Source organism: Dermochelys coriacea, chromosome 15 (assembly GCF_009764565.3).
Source record: "Dermochelys coriacea isolate rDerCor1 chromosome 15, rDerCor1.pri.v4, whole genome shotgun sequence".
In the NCBI taxonomy this organism is placed as follows: Eukaryota; Metazoa; Chordata; order Testudines; family Dermochelyidae; genus Dermochelys; species Dermochelys coriacea.
The window spans coordinates 4,667,520-4,691,342 of record NC_050082.1 but is presented as its reverse complement, the minus strand read 5'-3'; the positions used below and the strand labels follow the sequence as shown (position 1 = coordinate 4,691,342).

The 23,823-nt window shown below is 47.0% G+C and overlaps 1 protein-coding gene across 1 annotated transcript in view; it reads left to right on the top strand.

The window, feature by feature from the left end:
* Window positions 1-23,161, top strand: part of RTN4R (reticulon 4 receptor) — a 130,011-nt gene extending 106,850 nt beyond the window's left edge. The window contains exon 2 of the mRNA XM_038373525.2: window positions 21,476-23,161. Within this exon, the coding sequence (XP_038229453.1) occupies window positions 21,476-22,905 (1,430 nt within the window). The 3' untranslated portion in view covers window positions 22,906-23,161. The remainder of the gene's footprint in view (window positions 1-21,475) is intronic.
* Window positions 23,162-23,823: the final 662 nt, after the last annotated feature.

Below are 23,823 nucleotides of genomic sequence, written 5' to 3'. Positions count from 1 at the left end.
ACTTGCCCTGAAATGACCCATACTCCTCTTTCTTCTCTAGAGAGCATGCCTCTAACCCCCAATTGCCCGCCCCCAGTACAGAGCCCCTGGGATCACTGGCAGTGCCCTCCCTAAGCCCACAGTGGGCAGGTGGGGAACTCCAGGCTCCCTGGCCTGCTGCTACGTACCACCTGCCCTTGATGCTTCCAGGGCACAGCACTTAGGGAGGAGGTGTTTATAGGAGGAAGTGGGGCCAGCTGGGCTTTGCTGCACATAGTGATCTTGAACTGGACAAGTAGCCAGCAACGCCTCTTGTCCATCCACAGTGAATCTCCCCACAGGGACCTTCCACATCCAGGATTAGCCAGCCCCTGGATGATAGTCTCTGAGGACCAGCTAGTATCACAAAGGCTCAGAGACAGGCCCTCCCTTCAGCAGGATTTAAAGCCATTAGGAGAGAGGAGAAAGCAATAGCTGTTGGATTTTAACATGAACTAATGTCGAGCTATGCATTTGGGAGCTGAGATCTCCTAAGGTGACCTCTAGGCTGCTGGGTAACAGACCTGGAAGGTTCTGATAATGAAAGGCATTTCTGAGAGCAGCATCCTGAGGATGGGGGGTGAGGGGATGCATTGTGCTGGCTCAGCAGTGGAGGCCATCAGGATTCTAGGCTGCATCAAAAGCATTCTAGAAACAAAAGCAGGTATTTTCCCAATGCACAGGCCATGAAGCGCCCCCAGCAAGAGCGCTCGTTCGCACTGCCTTAGAGAGAAGATTGCTCCAGGCGTGAGCACCAAACCTCCCTAGAGATGTGCAAATTCTGGAGAAAGTCCAGAACAACCGATGGAAGCAAAGGAGGGCATTCTGAGAATGGGCTGTAGAAGTGGGAAGAGAAAAGGTCATTTCTTGGAGGTTATTGCAGCATATACCTGCCTAAAAGGGGCTCGTACAGATGTGGTGGGAATCTGTTGACACTGAGGGTGTGTCTGCTCCAAGCTGAAGGAGTAATTCCCAGTCTGAGGAGACATACCCATGCTAGCTCTGATTGAACTCCTGCTAATCCTATTCTGAATCCTGCTGTACTCAGTGATGTCTTGGGGCAGTGAGGTACACAGGTTAATTAGCAAAAAGAAAAGGAGTACTTGTGGCACCTTAGAGACTAGCAAATTTATTTGAGCATAAGCTTTCGTGAGCTACAGCTCACTTCATCGGATGCATTTGGTGGAAAATACAGAGGGAAGATTGATATACACACACAGAGAACATGAAACAATGAGTTTTATCATACACACTGTAAGGAGAGTGATCACTTAAGATAAGCCATCACCAGCAGTGGGGGGGGGGGAGAGAGGAGGAAAACAAGTGAATTTTGTTTTCAGCAAACAGCTCTCAATAGTTTGGTTCTTTTCATTAAATAATCAGATCCAACAGGGGGTGAATTCCTGGCAAATTGGTGCCATCCACAAGTGATGCCTTCAACCATCATGAAAAGGCAGCAACATGGCAGCAATATGCCCTCCGACTTGGATGATTTTTAACCAATGACAGTTTGGATCAGTAACTAATGTCTGTTCTAAAAGAGAGATAATAGCCTTTGGGCATCGAGAACCAGCTCCTAGAGAAAACACGAGGAACCTCTGGGGGAGTCAATGCTAAGAAAATATTTACTCCTCTGTGAAACCAGCCAGAGCACTAGAGCAAGCTGCCAAAGGACAATATGGATGCTGTCCCTGTGGATGTCCCCATCTGCCACTAGATGCCATCAATCCAGAATGGTTTATAGGTAATGACTTGAGCCCTGCCAAGGCTCTGTCTCATCTGCTCTTCCTCCCAGGAGGTCAGTGCAAGCTATTTTAAAAACCTGGCCAAGGAGCTCTCCAAATGTTGATTCTAATTGTTAATAAATCCTAGAAAACTGGAGATATTCCAGAGGACTAGGTGAAAGCCAAGGTCATGCCACCATTTAAAAATAGCAAGTGGGCTGACCCAGGTAATTATCTGCTAGTTAGCCTGACATCAATCCTGAGCAAAACAAAAACATCAGAAGGGCTTAACCAATACAAACTAAAGGATGGAAATATAGCAAATACCAGTCAGCATAGTTTCATGGAAAATAAGTCTCAAACAAACCTGAGATTTTTCTTTGATGAGGTTAAAGATGCTTTATTTGTTATTTTCTATTGAGATTGCCCCTACAAGTCCAGGACCCTACCGCAGGAGTGATGGAAGCTCCCTAAAATGTTGGGGGGCCACCAGTGCCAAATCATGGCCCTGTCCCTCCCCACAATGCCTCTTCTCCTGAGGACCTGCCCTCACACCACCCCTTCTCTACAAGCCCCTGCCCTCATGCTGTCTCTTCCCTCAAGCCCCCTCCCCTATGCAGCCCCTTTTCCCCAAACCCCTACCCTTGCGCCACCTATTCCCCCTGAGAACCTCCCCCTCTCACTGCCTCTTCCCCCTAAACCCCTGCCCCCTGCATTTGCTCCTCTCCGCCCCCTCCCCCTATTGCTTGCCCTTATGGCTGGTAAAAAGTGATGGGGCCATGGCCCCCTGGTCCCCCCATTCCAGCGCCTCTAGCACTATGTGCTGTTCAAACACAGAACAAAATGATGGTCCCTGATATATTTGTGTATTTGTAATATATTGAGATTTCTGTAAGGTGTTTCACTTAGTGCAGCATGACACTTGATTAAAAATTAGCACTATAGAAAATCCATGTAGCTAAATGAATTAAAAACTGGCTAACTGAGATCTCAAAACGTAATTGTTTATGAGGAATCATCACCGAGTCAGGGGTTTCTAGTGAGGTCCCAGAGGATCGGTTCTCAACCCAACATTATTACATATTCTATGAACAGTCTGGAAGCCAATATAAACCCATTGCTGGTAATGTTTGCAGATGACACAAAGATTGTTGATAAATAATGGAGAAAGGTCACCAATACAGAGCAATCTGGTAAACTGGTGACAATCAAACAACCTGCATTTTAATACAGTGAAATGCCAGGTCATCCACCTTGGAACAAAGAATATAGGCCACACATAGAAGATGGGGAACTATATTGTGGAAAACAGTGACTCTGAAAAGGACTTCGGGGCCATAGTGAATAATCATATGAACATGAGCTCTCAGTGCCATGCTGTGGCAAAAAGGATGAACATGATCCTTGGATGTGTAAACAGGGGAATCTAAGGTATGAGGAGGGAGGTGATTTTAATCCTGATTAGAGAACTAGAAAGTTCTAATCTAGTAGACAAAGTCCTAACAAAATCCAAATACTGGAAGTTGAATCTAGACTTACTCAAATAGGAAATACGGTGCAAATTTGTAACAATGAGGGTAAGTAACCGGTGGAACAGATTATCAAGGGATATGGTAAGAATTCCATCAACTGGAGTGAGTCTTTTAATCAAGACTGGGTATATTTCCAAGAGCTAGGCTGCAGCTCAAGCAGAAATTACAGACTTGGTGCATGAATCACTGGGTGATATAGAATCATAGAATATCAGGGTTGGAAGAGACCTCAGGAGGTCATCTAGTCCAATCCCCTGCTCAAAGCAGGACCAACACCAACTAAATCACCCCAGCCAGGGCTATGTCAAGATGGGCCATAAAAACCTCTAAGGATGGAGATTCTACCACCTCCCTAGGTAACCCTCCTAGTGAAATAGTGTTTCCTAATATCTAACCTAGACCTCTCCCACTGCAACTTGAGACCATTGCTTCTTGTTCTGTCATCTGCCACCACTGAGAACAGCCGAGCTCCATTCTCTTTGGAACACCCCCCTTCAGGTAGTTGAAGGCTGCTATCAAATCCCTCCTCACTCTTCTCTTCTGCAGACTAAATAACCCGAGTTCCCTCAGCCTCTCCTCATAAGTCATGTGCCCTAGCCCCCTAATTATTTCCATTGCCCTCCGCTGGACTCTCTCCAATTTGTCCACATCCCTTCTGTAGTGCGGGGCCCAAAACTGGATGCAATACTCCAGGTGTGGCCTCACCAGTGCCAAATAGAGGGGAATAATCACTTCCCTCGATCTGCTCGCAAAGCTCCTACTAATACATCCCAATATGCCGTTGGCCTTGGCAATGAGGGCACACTGCTGACTCATATCCAGCTTCTAGTCCACTTAATCCCCAGGTCCCTTTCTGCAAAACTGCTGCTTAGCCAATTGGTCCCCAGCCTGTAGCAGAGCATGGGATTCTTCCTTCCTAAATGCAGGACTCTGCACTTGCCCTTGTTGAACCTCATCAGATTTCTTTTGGCCCAATCCTCTAATTTGTCTAGGTCACTCTGGACCCTATCCCTATCCTCTATCATATCTTCCTCTCACCCCTGCTTAGTGTCATCTGTGAACTTGCTGAGGGTGCAATTAATCCCATCATCCAGATCATTAATAAAGATGTTGAATAAAACTGGCCCCAGGCCCGACGCCTGGAGCACTCCGCTTGATACTAGCTGCCAACTAGACATCGAGCCGTTGATCACTACCCATTGAGCTCGATAATCTAGCCATCTTTCTATCCACCTTCCAGTTCATTCATCCAATCCATACTTTTTTAACTTGCTGGCAAGAATACTGTGGGAGACCATGTCAAAAGGAAGGGATAACTCAGTGCTTTGAGCATTGGCCTGCTAAACTCAGGGTTGTGAGTTCAATCCCTGAGGGGGCCATTTAGGGATCTGGGACAAAAATTGGGGATTGGTCCTGCTTTGAGCAGGGGGTTGGACTAGATGACCTCCTGGGGTCCCTTCCAACCCTGATATTCTATGAAAAGCATAGTCTTTGCCCTGTGTTATATAGGTCAGACTAGATGATCATAATGGTCTCTTCTGGCCTTAAAATGTAGGACTCAATTAATTGTTCCTTCCATACAGTATATTCTGCGGGGCTTCATCAATCTAGAGCCTTGTATCGGCTGGGGATTGGAAGCTTTTCCCCAGTGCTATCTTGCTGGTTTCCATGCAAGCAGGAAGGTGTATTATTAGCATTCCATTGTATTCATGTTTAGTTTGGCTTCACAGAGTCTGCACATCTTAGGGAAATACGTTTACAGAGTTGTGGATGTCTCGTTTCATATCTGGCGAGAGAGGATGAGGGAGCTGCATAGCTCAGCCAAGTGTGTTGAATGCTAAAACTGCATAGGAGACAATGCTGACACCAATAAGGAGCAGCAGCATTCAGATTTACACACGTATTAGCACTCAGCCCTGGTTTTTAGCTGAGAATAAGAGAACATACCGTGTCCATCATGGAATGTACACTGGGGAGCTGGGGAATGAACAGCTGTGAGGGCACAGGGAGCGATGGCAGGGCATTGTGGGAAAAATGATGATGGGGAAGACACAGACTTAGTGGGGAAGGAAGATGCTGGGCTGATTTCCTTCTCCTTGGGATTCTCTCTGTTGGATGGTGAAACCAGGAGTGCTTTGAGAGATATCCTGTGACTCCACCTTCCCCTAGCTCACAAATCATGAGTCAGACCCCCCCACCCACGCCAAATCATGAAATTACCAAAAAATCCTGTTGTAGTCTGTCTTTTGACTTGTTAAGGCCCCTCTATCCTCTGCCAGTGCATGTGCGAGAGCGTCAGGCTGAAAAGTCAACCTTGAATGCACACAGCCTCTCCCTGGCTCCTCAGATGGAGACTCCAATTAGCCTCCTGCTCGCCTGTGGCCCTGGCTTCATTCTCACTGAGAACGGTGGCGGGCGTCAGCCAACTTTATTAAGGGCAGCTTCCCTTCCCCGTGCAGATAGATTGTAGGGAAATGGCCACCGTCTGCTGACTTCAGTTCCATTGAAGAGCTGGTGGCCATTTTATAAGGGACAATTTGTGAGTTGGTGCCTTTCATCATGTTTTCATGAGACAGGGAAACGCCTCCCCGAAATCATGAGCATCGCGATGGAACCACCAGAATTGACCATGCTGCTCATGCCATGGCTCCACCATCTCCCAGAGCTTGGCTTTGCCACTTGGGCCTAGGGTGAGCAGCTCTTTCCCTCCTGCCCATCGTGAGCTTGCCCTTGCTGCCCTGGGTTACTAGGCAAGTGAGCCACCTCCACCCCCATAGGTTGGTGCTGCAGCCTCTCTGGCTTTAGATGCACTTTTACAAACCAGGGTTCTGAGGTCAGATATATTTGTGCCTCCCTTCCCAGGGGTGCCATTTAGTGGGGGCAAGAGGGGAGCTCCTGCCCCCCCCGAGTTTTATTCAGGATCTCTGCTGGGGTGCATGTCCTAACCCTAACCACAGACAAAGCTCTTAACTGCCCTGAAGCCTGAGTAGTAGAAGGTGACTTCATCAGAGGAGAGGTGCTGGTCCCAGCTTGTGCCCTGGGGCAGGGAGTCAGCATTTTGTTTGCAAACAGAGGCAGGGTGATTCAGATAAGAAAGGGCTGGTAATTAAATTAAGGATCTGGAAGTCCTTAGATGAGCCTGTAAAACAGGAATCCCTCTGTGGGGACAGAGAGGGGGAATGTGGACAAGAGAAGCAGGGGACTCAGAAGAAATACAGCCAAGCCCTCTGAGCCAAGGTTACACTCAGAGAAGAGGGAGCTGGGAGGGGGCCTGGGACGCAGGTATAATAGGTCAGGGGAGCCTCTGCCTACCCCGGCGCTTCCGCGGCTGCCAGACTGCCGGTTGCGGGGTTTGGTGGCGACGTTTTTGCTTTATTATGCCCCATGCAGGTTGCGGGGCAGCTGAGAAGGCACATACCACCTCCTCAGCCACCCCAGAACCTGCACGGGGCATGTCAAAAGTGTCTTCTAACAGATGCTTTTCCCCTGTGTGGATTGGGTCCAGGCAGGAGAGGCACGGTGCGGCTTCAGCCAGCCTGGGGCTCCTCCAGCCGAGCGGGTGGGGGGCACTCCGGGCTGCTGGTGGGGGGTTGCTCCGTGCTGCAGTTAGTCTGGGGCTCCTCCAGGCAGGTGGATGGGGGTGGGGGAGGTTTGGGCTTCAGCAGGCCCTGGGCTCCTGCAGCCGAGGGGTGGGGGCACTCCGGGATTCTCTAGGCAGGGAGGGCTTGTGGCTCTGGCTGTGGGGGAGGCAGGGGACCTTGGGGCTCCGGCCATGGGGAGGATGCAGGTGGAAGGGACAGAGCCGGGGGCTAGCCTCCCCAAAGGTGAGCTCCACCTGCTGCCCATGGGAGGAGGACAGGTGAAAAGAAGGAGACAAAACCAGGGGAAGGGCTAGCAGTGGTACAGAGAAGTTCCCACTCTACCTGTGGCACTTCTGTGGCTCCATCACACTAGTATCTGAGCAACTCACAGTGTCTAACTGATTTTTCCTTGCAGCCCCTCTGAGGAAGAGCAGGGCTGTTATCCCCATTGTACAGATGGGGCACTGAGGCACACACAGACTAAAGGCCAGATTTTCAAAGGTATTCTGAAGTACCTCAAGGAGAGGAGAGTGATCAGGAACAGTCAGCATGGATTCACCGAGGGCAAATCATGCCTGACCAACCTGATTGCCTTCTATGATGAGATAACTGGCTCTGTGGATGAGGGGAAAGCAGTGGACATATTATTCCTTGACTTTAGCAAAGCTTTTCATATGGTCTCCCACAGCATTCTTGCCAGCAAGTTAAAGAAATATGGGCTGGATGAACGGACTATAAAGTGCATAGAAAGCTGGCTAGATCGTCGGGCTCAGCAGGTAGTGATCAATGGCTCCATGACTAGTTGACAGCCGGTATCAAGCGGAGTGCCCCAAAGGTTGGTCCTGAGGCTGGTTTTGTTCAATATCTTCATTAATGATCTGGAGGATGGCGTGGATTGCACCCTCAGCAAGTTTGCAGATGACACTAAACTGGGAGGAGTGGTAGATACGCTGGAGGGTAGGGATAGGATACAGAGGGACCTAGACAAATTAGAGGATTGGGCCAAAAGAAATCTGATGAGGTTCTACAAGGACAAGTGCAGAGTCCTGCACTTAGGACGGAAGAAACCCATGCGCCGCTACAGACTAGGGACCGAGTGGCTAGGCAGCAGTTCTGCGGAAAAGGACCTAGGGGTTACAGTGGACGGGAAGCTGGATATAAGTCAACAGTGTGCCCTTGTTGCCAAGAAGGCCAATGGCATTTTGGGCTGTATAAGTAGGAGCATTGCCAGCAGATCGAAGGGTGTGATCATTCCCCTCTATTCAGCATTGGTGAGGCCTCATCTGGAGTACTGTGTCTAGTTTTGCGCCCCACACTATAAGAAGGATGTGGAAAAATTGGAAAGAGTCCAGCGGAGGGCAACAAAAATGATTAGGGGGCTGGAGCACATGACCTATGAGGAGAGGCTGAGGGAACTTGGATTGTTTAGTCTGCAGAAGAGAAGAATGGGGGGGGGGATTTGATAGCTGCTTTCAACTACCTGAAAGGGGGGTTCCAAAGAGGATGGATATAGACTATTCTCAGTTGTAGCAGATGACAGAACAAGGAGTAATGGTCTCAAGTTGCAGTGTGGGAGGTTTAGGTTGGATATTAGGAAAAAACTTTTTCACTGGGAGGGTGGTGAAGTGCTGGAATGGGTTATCTAGGGAGGTGGTGGAATCTCCTTCCTTTGAGGTTTTTAAGGTCAGGCTTGACAAAGCCCTGGCTGGGATGATTTAGTTGGGGATTGGTCCTGCTCTGAGCTGGGGGTTGGACTAGATGACCTCCTGAGGTCCTTTGCAACCCTAGTGGGATTTTCAAATGTGCCTAGAAGGTCAGGTGCTTTGTAAACCCCACTAGATGCCTAGCTGCATCTTTGGGTGCCTTTAAAAACCTCTGTCCCTAAGGTAAGGTACCAGCCTGAGGTCAGACCACAAGTCCATGGGGGAAGTAGAACCCAGGTCTCTGAAGAGTAAAATGTAATTTTAGAAACAACTCGAGATTACCCACACAAACCACCAAATATATTTCCATTGTTAACAATAAAAATTTATAGATAGGCAGAGTAAGAAAAATGCTGCTTGAGGGATATTTACTTTGTATATTTTATCAAGTGATGTGGACAATTTGTGTTTTAATGGTTATAAAGCCTTAACTTTGTGAATCTCAACTTTCATGGTCATTAAATAATTTCTGTCTGACCCCCCCCCCACATCATTTCACACGAGTGTGAAAATCTAAATAGATACAAATAAAAGAAAATGCTTAAAATTCACAATTTTGCTCAACTGTGAAAATTTCAATCTTCAGAAATGGAAAAAAAATGCCTAAAAATAAACATTGATATTATCTGTCAAAATTATACAAAATTAAAAAATGGAGTTCTGCCAAGCCTAGTAATAGGACACATATAGTATGATCTGCTTCTGCAAGAAACGGCTCTGGCAGTTGAAAGCGTTCCTATGTTCAGAATCAGTCACCCCAGAGTGATGCTAGGTGGTTCTTGTGCTTCAAGAGCTGCCAATGGTGATTCAGTTGGTGGGACTCATCACTCTGGGGCAGTGCTGAGCCAGTGAACAGCCTGGAGCATTGTGGGACTGTGCTGCTGGAAGTGCCATCTTTTGGATGAGGTATAAAAACCAAGATCCTAGCTTCTTGAGATAATTCAGGATAATCCACTATGTTGTATGCAAGAGCAAAGGAACTGTTAACTCTCATATCTGGGCCAGATCCCAGCTCAGTGATTCCATTCTATCTTCCTATGCTCCACCTGCAGTGTCATGGAAACATTAATCTTCATGGGAGACTCCTTGCTGTGCCATGTTGTTGATGCGGGATCACTGCTGGGTTCCAGAAGTGGCTGATCTGGGACATCTATCCCTAGGGATGCTAGAATAGTGGATTCAGGCTGTAGAGCACTTTGTATGAGAGTGTTTTGGAGGAGATGATTATTGTTAACAGTCACTGTCTTAGCACAGGGCAAACACGGTGCTTCTCAGGGGTAGTGGGAAAGGAGCCCATTCTCCTGGAGTTTCTCCCACTCCCTGCACTACTTTAGATACTGGTCATTCAGGACCTAAACAGTTTGTTTCTATGCAGGACAGTGACACACTGAAATCTCTGGTAGCAGTGACCTCACACTGGAGGCCTGAATGAAAGCCCTAGGACACTCTAGGCAGAATGATATGGCATGAGCTCCGGGAGGTATTGTGCTACCACAGTACTATGTTGCCTCCTTGCTTTTGCTAAGCACAAAGATGTACTGAGCCCTGTGAGGGGGATGTAAGAAAGTAGAGAGGCTCCTGGCTCCCTTTTCTCCCAATTGCACAACCATGCGCGAGGCCCAGTTTTGTAACGACCCTTTAACTCTTAAAGCTAAATAGGGTGGTTCATGCCACTGAGAGCTATTGTTTCAGGCTGTCTCCAGACTCAGGAAGATGTTACTGCATTGATCACATTTTAAGGTTTTCTGTGCAGCTGAGATCTGGGAACATTTTTGTGTGAAGGAAAGCTGAGATTCTGGAGCATGATTCTTTGGGAAGAAGAGATGGTGTTCTACAGCAAATTCCATAGCCACAGAATGTGGCTTTCTCATTCCCTGCCCACAATAGGGAAATATTAGCTGAACTGGTGGTGGTGGTGTTGTTATCCTCATGGGGGGAGCTGAGCCCTAGTGACATTAAGTTGCCTGACACTTTTCATAATGGAAAGATTCCTTCAACCTTTTCTTAGAGAAGCTTTCACTTTTCCATGGTTTGCAGAAGGCTTTTGAAATTTGTCAGGGGAAAAGCCCTCAGGCTAGAGAACGGCCTTTTTTATTCCCCATAAAATTCCTTTCAGATTTACTGAAATATCAGCTATTAAAAAATCGCCATTTCCTTAGGCAAATGCTTACAGCCTGCCAACATAATAACTAAACAAAAGCATTCCAAGTCTGGGATACCACTACTGCTAAAGTATTAGGAATACCTGAGGGTCGCTGGAGTAGTTAGGGGGAAATAGAGCCAGCCTGGATAACTCCTAGCAGAACTAATGCATGGCCCCAGCAAGCTGTGATTCCCCTCTGAGATAACAGCTGTTTACTACTATTAGCTAATCACTTAGCTCAAGTTGTAGTAGTCTATGTTGAAGGTTTTGGGTTCAAACCCTGCTAACATTTCATGATGGGGGGTAGAAGTAAGAAATTTTGCTTTAAAGAATCAATTTAAACCTCGTTTTGTATTTTTACAGTTAATTATATTAAGGAAAGGTTGATTCGTATTGCTGGTATAATTTGATACTTCTTTTTGCTAACTGTTTATTTAAGCAATTACATTGCTTAACATACATTTATTCAGATTCTTCATTTTTACATTGCTATTATGTTGGAAAGTGGGGAATGTCGCATTTCTTATTTACAAGGTGATGATTAATGCTTTACTTTGATTTGTGTCCAGCTGCATTTGGATGGAATTTGGAATTCAATTAAAAATGCACAAACACAGCATTTTAAAATTGTTTTTATTAGCTAAATAAATCTATCTTAAATGTGCTGGATACATAAAAAAAGAAAGTTTATCAAAACATGTTTTGCATTGAAACCTGACTGATTTATGAAACACAGGAAATGTGATCTGTAGTTAGCGCATTGAACTGATTGTTTCTGGTCACCATGTGTCCATTGAAATTTTAGAACTAGTGAATCTCATGCTGTCACACTTAGATTTTATTTATAGACTGGAAGAGGCAAACAAGCTTTCCTAACTCTCAATCAGTTTCTTAACTTTGAATGAGCTAGTCATTGAACTGAACTAATTGAATAAAATGAAATGGAGAAGAAGACATCTCTACATCCTCTACATCTGCAGAAGAAGCTACTGCTATTGAACCCTGGTTTATCCCTTCAACATACTCTTAGCCAGCAACTTCCACCAGTTCAGTGCTTTGACTTTATTTAAAACTTTGGCAGCAAACGTATGCCGCTTGAATATTATTATTCTTTATTTAATTTAAATTATTTTAACAGTTTATGGTAAGTTTACGTCCTCATGTATGTTGTCATAATTTTAATTTTATTTAAATAGGTTTATTTTAAAAGAAAAAATGTATTTAATTTAAATTTTAAAAAATCTAACAAATAAAAAAACAGATTTTGAATTTAATTTTTTTTAAAATCATTGATTTTTATCCACCACAGAACTGCACACCATAGAACTTGTGTTTACCTTTTTTCCTTAAAAATAACCCCCCTAAGATATTACATACCAAAGATAAAACTTAAAAGAATGTTATTGAGGTTGCAAAGTTGAGCACTCAAAAGGAAGGAAATGCCAGTTTTACAATTGCCTATTTGTCTAGCACATATACATTGTGGACCAATCTTTAATTACATGATCATCTATTATTTTTTCCACAGGATCACGCCTCATTCAGTGCACAAGGTAGATGTACAAGGAGACAGAATTAAGGTTGCGCTGATGACTGGCATTTCCTAACGTTTCAGTGCTTGACTTTGCAAACCAAATAACATTCTTTTAACATAGTTTTCAAGTATGTCTTCTTTATTAATGTATATTACTGTACCACCAAGGTCCCATTCATAGATTCTAAGGTCAGCGGGGACCACTGTGATCATCTAGTCTGACCTACTGGATCACACAGGCCAGAGACTTGCCCCAAAATAATTCCTAGAGCAGAGCTTTTAAAAACACTTCCCAGCTTGATTTAAAAATTGTCAGCGATGGGGAATCCACCACAACCCTTGGCAAATTAAATTGCTCCAGTCGTTAATTACTCTCGCTGTTAAAAATTTACATCTTATTTTAAGTCTGACTTTCTCTAACTTCAGCTTCCAGCCACTGGATTGGGTTAGAGCTCATTATTAAATATTTGTTCCCCATGTAGATACTTATAGGCTGCAATAAGGCTACCCCTCTTTGTTAAGCTAAATTGTACCAGCTCTCTACACACATGCAGCCCTGAAGGTTGATAGAGACCGAGCTCAAAGGATTGGCTCAGCATGTAGCACTTAAGTGTGTAGCTAATATGGGGTTATAAGTACCCTGGACACAAACTTGATCTGTTCTTGTCCCACCAGCTGGGAGTGCATGGTTCTCATTAGCAATCATGGGGATGCTTCTCCCCCATGGGGGTGTGGTAATAAGGTTGATTCTCCCCGAATGCTCCTATCCAAGTTATATGGTACTCTTCCCCACTCCATGTGGATGTAATTTCTGGGGAGTGTAATTACTGGCATGAGACTAGCCCCCCACCCCCCAACTTGTACCCCATTAACCTACTAGCACATATTCAACCTAAAACACATAATCCCTGCTCCCCTCAAAGCCTTCCACCTCAGTCAAAAATAGGGGAGAAACTGATGTTACTTTGCAAAATGGGCTTAAAAGCCATAGGGTGCATTTCAAACAATAGCAATTTACAGCTGGGAATTAAGCCACCCGCCTCACGCCATATGCTATAAACAAAAGTAAAGTGCTGTTTGCATCAGCAAAAGGTTTTATATTGTAAAGTAGCCCCTTTATGTCCACCCAGGAGTGAATTCAAATGATTATTGACCCTCCACTGTAGTAAAGCTGCATTATAATATCTCCAAATCAATAGAGACAAGAAGAAAGCAGGAGGGAAAGGTTCTGGCTTTGCAAACTATAGAAAATTGCATTTTGCTTTGGCATCTTAGAAAGTTTGCAAAGCGTCTATTAGAGGTCCCAGGAGCCTTTTCTTTCTAATTGCTGTGTTTGACAATGCAATCACACGCGGGACTAGCAGAAAGGCAGCTAATGGACCCACTTTAATTGCTTCCCAGTTCTATGAGTCATAACACTTGTAAGAGGGCAAAGGGGAAGTGCTGCAGTTTGACTGGAGGAGATTTCTGGCTTTAACGAAAGCTCAGGAGGAACAAATGAAAAACTCCAAGCCAAGCTCTTGGAAGAAGTGAAGGTGCCAGGTGCTGAGTTTTCTTTTTATCTTTTGCTTTTGACTGGAACTGTGTTTTAAACCAGTAAAGTTTTAATAATGATCTGGAAGGGAGAAGGGAATAGCCTCTCCTGCGGCTGGAAATCGATCTCACCCTGAGGGTCTTTACCTCCACAGGGATGGGTAGCGATTGAAACAGCGCTAGAGGTGGTGTGCCTGGTCTGGGAGTCAGGGCTTTGGCTGGGGATCTGTGCTGAAGTGCAGTGGTTGATCCTTCTGTAACAGCTGTGGGAGCATGCTGGGTGTGTGGAGGAGTCTTCTCTCTCCTTTCTCCCAATCTATGGGACAGAATCCAGGGCCATTAGACTGGACAGATATGGGGCCTGTGGTGAACTGGAACCCACAGTTGGGCTTGCAATGCAGAAATCTGGGAAAACGAGTTCTAAATGTGCCAGTCAGGCACCGGTGTAGCTGGGCCCCTGCTCTCCCTCCCCAGGCCCATCCCTTTGGTTACCTGCCTTCTCTTGTTCAGGTGGCAACATCAGGGGCCCTGCCCCACCAGTGACCTCTCAGCTGGGTGCTGGCAGGGTCCACCCTGTGGACTCCGACTCCCTGAGTGGCGTAGCAGCCAGTGTCCTGCAGGGTTGCAGGCCCTCTGCATACAGGGAAGGGAATGGGCTGGTTAACAGACACACAGCCAAGGCCTTGCTCTGGTCTGGGGCATGGGCAGGTGTCTGGTTTTCAACCAGAAAGTCCTGTTGAAAAGGGGACTTGACCGTATCCAGTCAGATCTACTGCCCGGGCACCCAAAGTCCAGTTAGTATGGGTAGGGGAGATGGGGAGGTGCCGAGTCCTCACCTGTGCCAGCCCCTACTCAGCTGGGGCTGCCTTCTACCTGTGTCGGGGGGGGAGTGGGGAAAGAGCAGCGACCAAATGCAGGAAGGGGAGAAGAGGAGCAAATTGGGGCGTGGCCTCAGGGGAAGAGGCAGGGCAGGGGTGGGTCCTTGGGGAAAGAGGTGGGGCTTTGGGGGAAGGGGTGGGGCTTCGGGGAGGTTCTGGCACTCCTGCTGGAGTATCTGGTTTTTAAATATTACAAAGTTGGCAACCCTATGGGCAGGATATGACACCAGGCCTCTTTTTAACTCACAGTAGTAAAATCCCCCAAGCACTGGTTCCCTCAGCAACTAACATCACCGAAGGGGCTTAATCCTAAGGGATCCTGAGCACCAACCACTCCCACTGTGGCCTCCAAAAGTTGCAGATGCTCAGCCCTTCCCACGATTGGGCCCCTTTATTTGGACTCAATTAACCCTGTTCATAGGGTCGAGAGGTTGCAGGCCACTGTCCTGGCTGGTATATGTGACATCCCCGCTGTATCTGTGCTGCGTTCATACTGCTGAGCTTTGAAGCTCTGATTCTTTCTTCTCTGCTTTGTGCTCGGGGTAATCAGAGGCAGCAGGGTGTGAATGGTGCTGGAAAGAATACAACGTGCTGCCCAGGCCACAAAGACACGGCTGTTGTTCCCCCAGGCTGGGTCTCCATTATCTGTCAGCTCCCAAGGTGGGGAAACTAGAAAGCGGGGTGGGGGAAGGAGATGAGAGAAAAAGATGGAGGAGAGGAAGATGGAGGGAGGGACAGGGAGGGAAAGAAGGAAACGCAGATGGCGGAGGCCCATACATATATACAAACGGAAACACATGCACACACACTATCCACCTACCCACACACCCCTAGTACACACACACACACATACGTGCACACACACACACTGTCTGAAACAGCTCTTAAAATCCCCCCCAAATACTCCCCACTCCCTCCTTTCTCAGCCTCTTCGGAAGTGCCACCATCCTGCCTGTTACTCAGGCTGGTAGCCTGGGTGTCGTCTTTGACACCGACCTCTGTCTAGCACCTTCCATCCAGGATATGTCTAAATCTTGCCCATTCTTGCTGCAGAACAGCTGTGAGATCCTGTCCATCCCCACCGCTAAAATCCTCATCCAAACGCTCGTCATCTCAACCCTCCGTTACTGCACCGTCCTTCTCTCTGTTCGAGACCAATGCCATCTTGCCTGACTCACGCCCATTCAGGACATTGCTGCGGTCTCCTAGTTCATTGCTTTGGCCATGTTAGCTCCCTCCTCTCTGTTGCATCAAATATATGCTGCCTATCTCTACTTTGATTGCCCTTCACAGCCTATCCCCATCTCCATGTCATCTATCGTTCGCTGTCCAGATGTTGACTCCCACCTCCGAACAGTCAGAGATGTTAGCCTCCATCACCCACTTGCTGCATTTTCAAAGAAGCATCTTCATGCTTTCTCCCCGGCAGCCACTCATGTTTGGGAGGAGCTCCCCACAAAGATCCCCAAAGCTACCTCACTGTCCCTCCTTAACACTTGCTTTTGCTGTGATGCCGGCAACAGACTTGTCAAAGGTTAGGCCCCTGGTGTGCAGAGACCACTGCCCATCATGCTGAGCAATTTCCATTGTTTCCTTATGTTCCCTTGTCTGTCTGTATCCACCGCTTGTCTCTTGTCTTAGACTGTTAGCTCCTTGGGGCAGGGACTGTCTTTCTGTTCTGTTTGTACAGCGCCCGACACAATGGGGGCCTGGGTCATGACTGGGCTCCTAGGGGCTACCTCAGTGCAAATACTACTACTACTACTGAACATAGCACACTTGCCAACACACACTCACAAACACTCCAACCTACTACACACACATGCACACTGACAAATGCTCACACACAAACACTCTATCCTACACACAGAAAAACACACATACCTCTTACATACTATCATGCACAGGTACACTCAGAAACACACACCCCATATTACACACACCTGGAAACACACTAGCCTACACGCTTGCACACAGCTGCTTCGTCCAGCCCCAGCATTCAAAAATAATGAGTCAGGTTCCAAAAATCATAAGATTTAAAAAGAAATAATCCCCGTTCTGTCAATTTGCCTTCTGAGCATCTAGGGGCCATGTTTCCCCAATTTTCTTCTCAGCCAAAAGGGCTAGAAACTTTTTTTTTTAAACTTACTTTTTTTTAGTGGAAACACAAGATCTCACCTCAGTCCAAGAGTTGGGGCTTTAAGGAAGAAATCAAATATTGTGAGGCATGTGATCAGATCACAAAAGGTGGCAGAGACAAACACCCACACGCTTCCTACACGTCATCCATTTCATCCACCCACAATCACACACAAATCCCCACACACCTACTACCCACACACAATCAAAAACACGCACGTGTCTTTTAAGCAGAGCCCGGTTCCATGTTCCAGCTCCCAGTCAAAGCCCCGCCCATAGGCTGGGACACTGGGAGGGGGCTATTTTTTCCAGAGCAAATGCCATGGCAGTGGGGGCATGGGGGGGATGACATGCAGAGACAAGGGCGCATCTTATGGGAGCTCCTGGTCTGTCTGGGGTGGATCGTCCCTGGGACCTGGGCTAGGGATGGCAAGTGCAGTGTATGTTCAAGGACTGAAATAGCTGCAGTGCCCTCCGAGTTGGGGCTGGGAGGAGAGCGAGTGCCCCTGCCCCACTGAACTAGGGTTGCCAGACCTCCAGGACTGTCCTGGAGTCTCCAGGAATTAAAGCTGAATCTTTAATTAAAGATGATGTCATGGGACAAAGCCTCCAGGAATACTGCCATCCAAAATTGGCAGCCCTACGCTGAACTCTTCCATTGCTGGGGCTGCAGCACTGGCGTGGACCTCAGCAGCCTATCCTGGGTCCCTCTCTGATGGCTGGGGAAGACAGTCCTGGTGACCGGCACAGCTAAGCGTCAATGAGCCCTGTGAGCACAGGGCCCAGCCCAACAAAGGGAAACAAATTGGAAGTGAGAAAAAGCTTGGGAGACCATTGACAGGAGCTGTCTGTGGTGAAATGAGCTTATCTGAGCCACTTGCTAGCACCGAGCTTGCTAATTAAAAGCCAGAGCAGCAGAGAGGTTTGTGCCGCTTGGAATTACTTCCCGTCTGCTGCTTCTCTAGCAGCCAGAAATCAGAGCCACTGACAGGCTGCCAGCAGCAGAAGCAAGACCTGTCACCTTCCTTCTGCTCCTGTGGGCTGGGAAGAAACACTGCCACGCCTCTGGCTCTGTAGGCCAAGAGACCGGGGCTAGGCCTGGGCAGACAGCCAACAGCTGTGTCCACCACCAGGGACCTGCGGGGCCCTCACTGCACAACGGTACAACACAGCCAAATGGACAGCACTGAAAGCAGGTGATATAGCTCTGAGGATGGGGATGGAGCGGGTATATTGACATGCCATCCCGGTCCCTTGTGCGCAGGAGGAGGGGTATATTCACAAGCATTCCCATCCTGTCCCCTGTCTAAAATCTGCCGTCACACCGGTTTCTGTCTTCTGCATTGGTTATGTTGTGCCTCCCTCCCATACTGGCAGGGCACGTGTGATGCATCCAGGGAGACATTCGATTTACTCCCAGGTAGGTTTTAGGCCCTGCACTATTGTAAATGCCGGTGAGGAAGAGCTGGAAGCAGCCCTGATTTCCCAGGCAATATGTGTAGCCTGGATGCTGTGTTACAATGAAGCGGATGCTGTTGTGGTGCTGACTGAATTCCACCACTCTAGCGCCATCCCTGACCCCCGGATGCTATGAATCACGATGCTGAAGAAACCTCCAGAAAAACATATTTCCTTTCCTGCAATTTTTCTTTCTGAGCGGGAGAGAAATCTGCTGGCCAGAGAGATGCCGGGATTGTTTTAATTTCCCAGGAGGCTCCTCCTGGTGTGACACCTCCCCGGCAGGAGACTTCAGTTGCCTTGTGTTACTTTACTCCATACAATGGGATGGGATGTGTCAAAACATGACAAGCCAGCCAGAATGTGTCATAATACTGAGCTCAACATGCAACCTTCCAGGGAGGCACAGCAGATAATAATATCAGACTCATATTATCCCAATGTGCTGGGTCAGTGTCATCTCACAAGTGAAATATGATATATAGGAATCTCATGTCTGTGTGGAAATATTGGATCAGCTACCGATTTATTAGCTATGCCGAGTGAATTCTTATGACAGGAGTAAACATGCATCTTGGTTTCCAGCCTTTTATCACGTGAAAGAGACTCTTCCCCCTCAGCCACTTTGATACCTTTGTCGTTGCTTCAGTAAACATTTGGTGGAATTTCCATATGATTTATGCTCTTATCATCTGAGTTTGAAGTTGCTACTTAGACTCAGAGATGAGGAGATTGCATTAGACACAGTATCAGCTTTCAGGCTTGCCTGTGAAATGCAATCAGCCATTCGAGAGCGGTGTTTTGATTCCATTGCACATATGTTGGCTGGAACTGCCAGGACTCTCTCTGTGTCTCGCTAATTTGTCCAGTTCCGTGTCAGTGTCTTGGTCTGCCCGATTCTCTGATCACTACTCTCAAGCTACTACTTTAAATTTAGCTGTAAAGAGGCATTAAAATGCATGACCAACATTTCCGGTTTCTTAACAAAGACCAAACCTGCCCTAGAAATGAACACAGAAAGATGCTCTTTGTCCCTTCGCTCCAGATGCTGTGATGAGCTGGAAAGGAGACATGTGACACAGAAAGGAGCATGATCACGTGTCCCAAATGGCTCGGGGCGTTTTGCCAAGGGGCATGTGCTGTCACTGCTGCTGCTTTCAGATCATGGTTCAGCAGATTAGTCAGAGGGACCACCTTAATTACATGGCTGCTAATTACTAGGAGGGCCCTGTTAAAAATGCCTTCCCCGGTTCCTCAGGCTAGTCTCAGCCTGTAGTTCTCGCTGGTGTAATGGGCCCAGGGTAAGATGCATCTTTTGCTGTGAGCTGTGGTGCACTTCAATGTCTTCCTGTGGGTTTCTGGGTTATGGAGAGAGGAGAACACACTGGATCTGTTGCCTGTAGTGTGTCTCGTTTCACAACCAGGCATGTACCCAGTACCAGGTTTACAATGGCACCAATGGCGCTATGGTGCCGGCCCCACACTCAGAAGGACCCCTGGTGCTGGACCATGGCACTGCCCCTCCCTCTCCACTTGTGCTCTGCCCTGAGGCCCTGCCCCCACTCGGACCTTTCCCCCTGAGGTCCTGCCCATCTCTTGCTCCTCTCCACCCCCTGCTCGCTCCTCTCTGCTCCCTCCCTCTGTGCAAGTGGCAAGGCAGGGCCTTGTGGGGAAGATGCCAACCAGAGATGGGCTTTGGGCGGGGGGGGACAGGAGAGGGGCCACAGTCCAGGTGCCAGGGTGCCACAAAAGATTAATCTGGCCATGCATGCACCTCAAGTCACCCAGCTTGCATTGTGAGTTTTTTGCTAATACATATTTGGGGCCGGGCCCTGTGAGGGCTGACTGCTCTCACCTCTCACCAGTTTCAGTGAGAGTTGAAAGCACACAAGCCCAGATCCTCAAAGATATTTAGGCATGAAACTCCCATTTGAGGATCTGGGCCCCAGCAGCTTGTGGGGCTGGGCTCTGGGAAGGAGTGGGGCTGAGATTCAGCATGCAAATGTGTTGCCATTTCACACTCATTGCATGCAAAGCACAAATGAAAGATTCTCTTGTGATGCAAACTCTCAGGGGTCCTTGAATCTGGCTGGGCACAACCTCCCCCCAGCACAGTGTCACCCTCTGGCAAACATAAGCCATACCCCAGTGCTCTTTCAGAAATACTCCATGGATTTCCTAGGAGAAAAGGGAAGGCCAAGGTATGAGATCACACAGCACTTGTCTGCAAAGTGGTCAGCATTAGAAGAGGCAGAAATTAAGCCCAATGTCCTAGTGTCTCTCTATAAACATGCTTGGCTTGTCAGTTCTTCTGAGAGTCGGATGCAATCATTTCCTGCAGAACAAAGGGGTTAGTGCAGAGAGACAGCTGATGGAAAGGCAAAAGAAGAGATGCTAGTTCACATTTCTGTAAGTTCATGTACCTGCTTGGGGGGGCGGGGGGAGGGCTGGGATAGTAGAGGGTGCAACATGGGTTGTGGTGTGCCAGACTAAGAGGAACTAAAAGGGTAACACCAGCACAATGCAACCCATGCCTGCCTACTGCACCCTCTGCCATCCCAGCCCTGGGCCACTCCTGAGCAAAGGGCTTGTCTTCATGTACAGCAATGCAGCCAACATAGCGCTATCCCACCATATAGCACTGTCTACACGGGAGTTAGGTTAGTGTAACTACGTCACTCAGGGGTGTGGATTTGTCACCCCCTTGAGCGTCGTTGTTATACCGATATAGGGCTGTAGCGTAGACCTGGTCCTAGTCTTGAATAGTGCTTAACGGGGCGGTGATTCTGCCATGGAAAGAAATGCCCCCAGGGAATAAGGCTATTTACTACTTTGGGGTAGGGACTGTCTCTGTGTTAGGACATTTATCCAGAGCCTCCTTCCACTTCCTGATCGTCACAATACACAATGCAATACTACACTATGCAGAAATGATAGGAACAGTAATTTCCACTTGTGGCCTAACTCTGAGGCCTCCCAAGTGTGAAAGACTGATGCAGCATTCAGACTGTCTCTCCAAGTGTACATTGATTTTAACTATTGTGTTGAGTGGCAGAAGAGTTTTAATTCTTTATTGTAATTGTTTGGCTGCCTGGCACATGCTGTTTGCGGATACCACGTGGTTAACGCAATGCACTTGCAAAGGTGAATTTCAGCCTAATACATGAGTTGCAGAGAAAAATGCTCTCCTGTAACTGACTCTAATTTACTTTCTATTTTTGTTGTCCTTTAGGAAGCAAACTGCTGATTTTGGTGCTTTGCTTGAACATCCAGTTGGAAGTGGAATCTTGCCCCGGGGCTTGTGTATGCTACAGTGAACCCAAGATCACAATAAGCTGTCAGCAGCAGGGACTGACAGCAATCCCCACTGAGATCCCCATACAGACCCAACGCATCTTCCTGCACAACAACAAGATAACCCTGGTGAGGTCCACCAGCTTCAGTTCCTGCCGCAACATGACTATCCTTTGGATCCATTCCAACAACATCAGCCTCATCGAGTCCGGGGCATTTTATGGGCTTGACAAACTGGAGGAATTAGACCTCAGTGACAATGTGAATTTGAAGTTCATCAATCCCACCACTTTCCAGGGTCTCATTCACCTTCACACCTTACACCTGGATCGCTGTGGGCTCCTGGAGCTCTCCACAGGGCTTTTCCGAGGGTTGTTCTCCTTGCAGCATCTCTACCTTCAGGATAATAACCTGCAGAACCTGCTGGATGACACTTTCCTAGATCTTGCAAATCTCACCTATCTGTTTTTGCATGGTAATAAAATTAAGAGCTTATCAGAGAATGTCTTTCGTGGGCTGATCAACCTGGATCGGCTCCTGTTGCACCAGAACAGAGTCAGCCTGGTTCACCGCAGGTCTTTTCATGACCTTGGGAAAGTGATGACCTTGTATCTGTTCAATAACAACTTGACAGTGCTCTCTGGAGAAACGATGGCTCCCTTGGTGTCTCTCCAATACCTTCGTTTAAATGGCAACCAGTGGATCTGTGACTGTCAGGCTCAGTCCCTCTGGAATTGGTTTAAACAGTTTAAAGGATCTTCGTCAGAGCTGGAGTGTCATCTGCCCGCTAACTTGGCAGGGAGAGACCTCAAAAGACTGCAGAGCAGCGACTTGGAAGGATGTGTCGACTCTTTCAATCAGATAAGAACAAGTGTTTTTAGTACTAAGACCAGATCTGGCAAACTGCCAACCACCGACTCCCCACTAAATTCCCGGGACGGCTCCCAGAAGTGCTGTCAACCGGAAACTGATAAATCCTTTATTTATGAAGCCAAGGGTAAGGCAGGTCCATCTTCACACAGCAGCCGGCCGTCCCCCAATAACCCTTTCAAAGATAAGGAGAACATGTCCAAAATCAAGTACATCGAAACGGACCCTTCCAAAAATGGGAGCAACAAGCAGATAAATGACTCCCCTTTTGGGACCTTCCCCAGCGTTGTAGACCCTCCATTGACCAAGTTGAAACCAGAATTCCTAGCTCCCATTCAACCCTCCACTGTCCCAACCAAAAAGAGGCAGGGGTGCTCTAAAAAAAACAAGTCGAAGGCCCAGTGCCGCCTCACCCAGCAAGGAAACAGCTCCACATTACAACCAAGCCTGAATCTTTTGCTTCCCCTCTTGGTGTGGAGCTTACTGTTGTTCTGCTAAAAGCAACTTTTTCCCTTGGTCAATGACACATTAACACCAGAATTTTGCTGACCTCCATAAATGTTGCAAGAGTGAAGCAAACTGCTATACACCCCAAGAAAGCTTTGTTACACAAAAGTTAACTGGATGCCTTTATAAAAAAAAAAAGACAAAACCAAGATGTACATAATTTATTTGTCCTGAAACCTGTGAGTTATATACTTTTGGTCTTTGGAACTGCACTTACTCACATAGCAGCTTTTGCTACAGCAGATGGTAAAGAAATATAATTTACACACACACACACACACAAAAACAAAACAAAAGAGTATTTAAGAAAATGTTCCTGAAAGAATGTTTAAAATTAGTTTGTAACTTGAACTCATACTGAACGGCGTTGCAAGTTCCCATTTGCAGAGGTGATGCATTTGATGCTACTTTACTCCTATGTTTATGAATATTGCAGTTTTACTGTGTTCATTTCCATCACGCCATGTTTATGGGCAGCATTTGTTAAAGAATGCTGCCTTTTCCTTCACTGAGATTGCAGTATATATAGATATGCATTTTATTTTACTTGTGTACAAGTATACAAAAATATAAAATAAAGATTTCTTTTTCCTAAGCTGTCGTTATCCACAAGAAGTGAAGCATGCTGGTTAACTGAAAAGCTTGGAAAATAAAAGGGGCTCAGATCTTCCCATTTAACTCTCAGGCGTGGGAGGTAGGGTCCAATATCTAATGTGAAGGCAATAAATGAGACGTACTTTGCACCATTATGCAGTCTTTAATTGGCATCAACAAAGGATTTCCTTGAATGAAACATGCAGAGCTAATGCTCCAGCTTCCCTTCCCATCTGTCCTATAGCTTCCCCCAACATCTCATGCATATTTCAAGATGCTCAGAATATATGAAATATGAAATATGAAAATATGAAA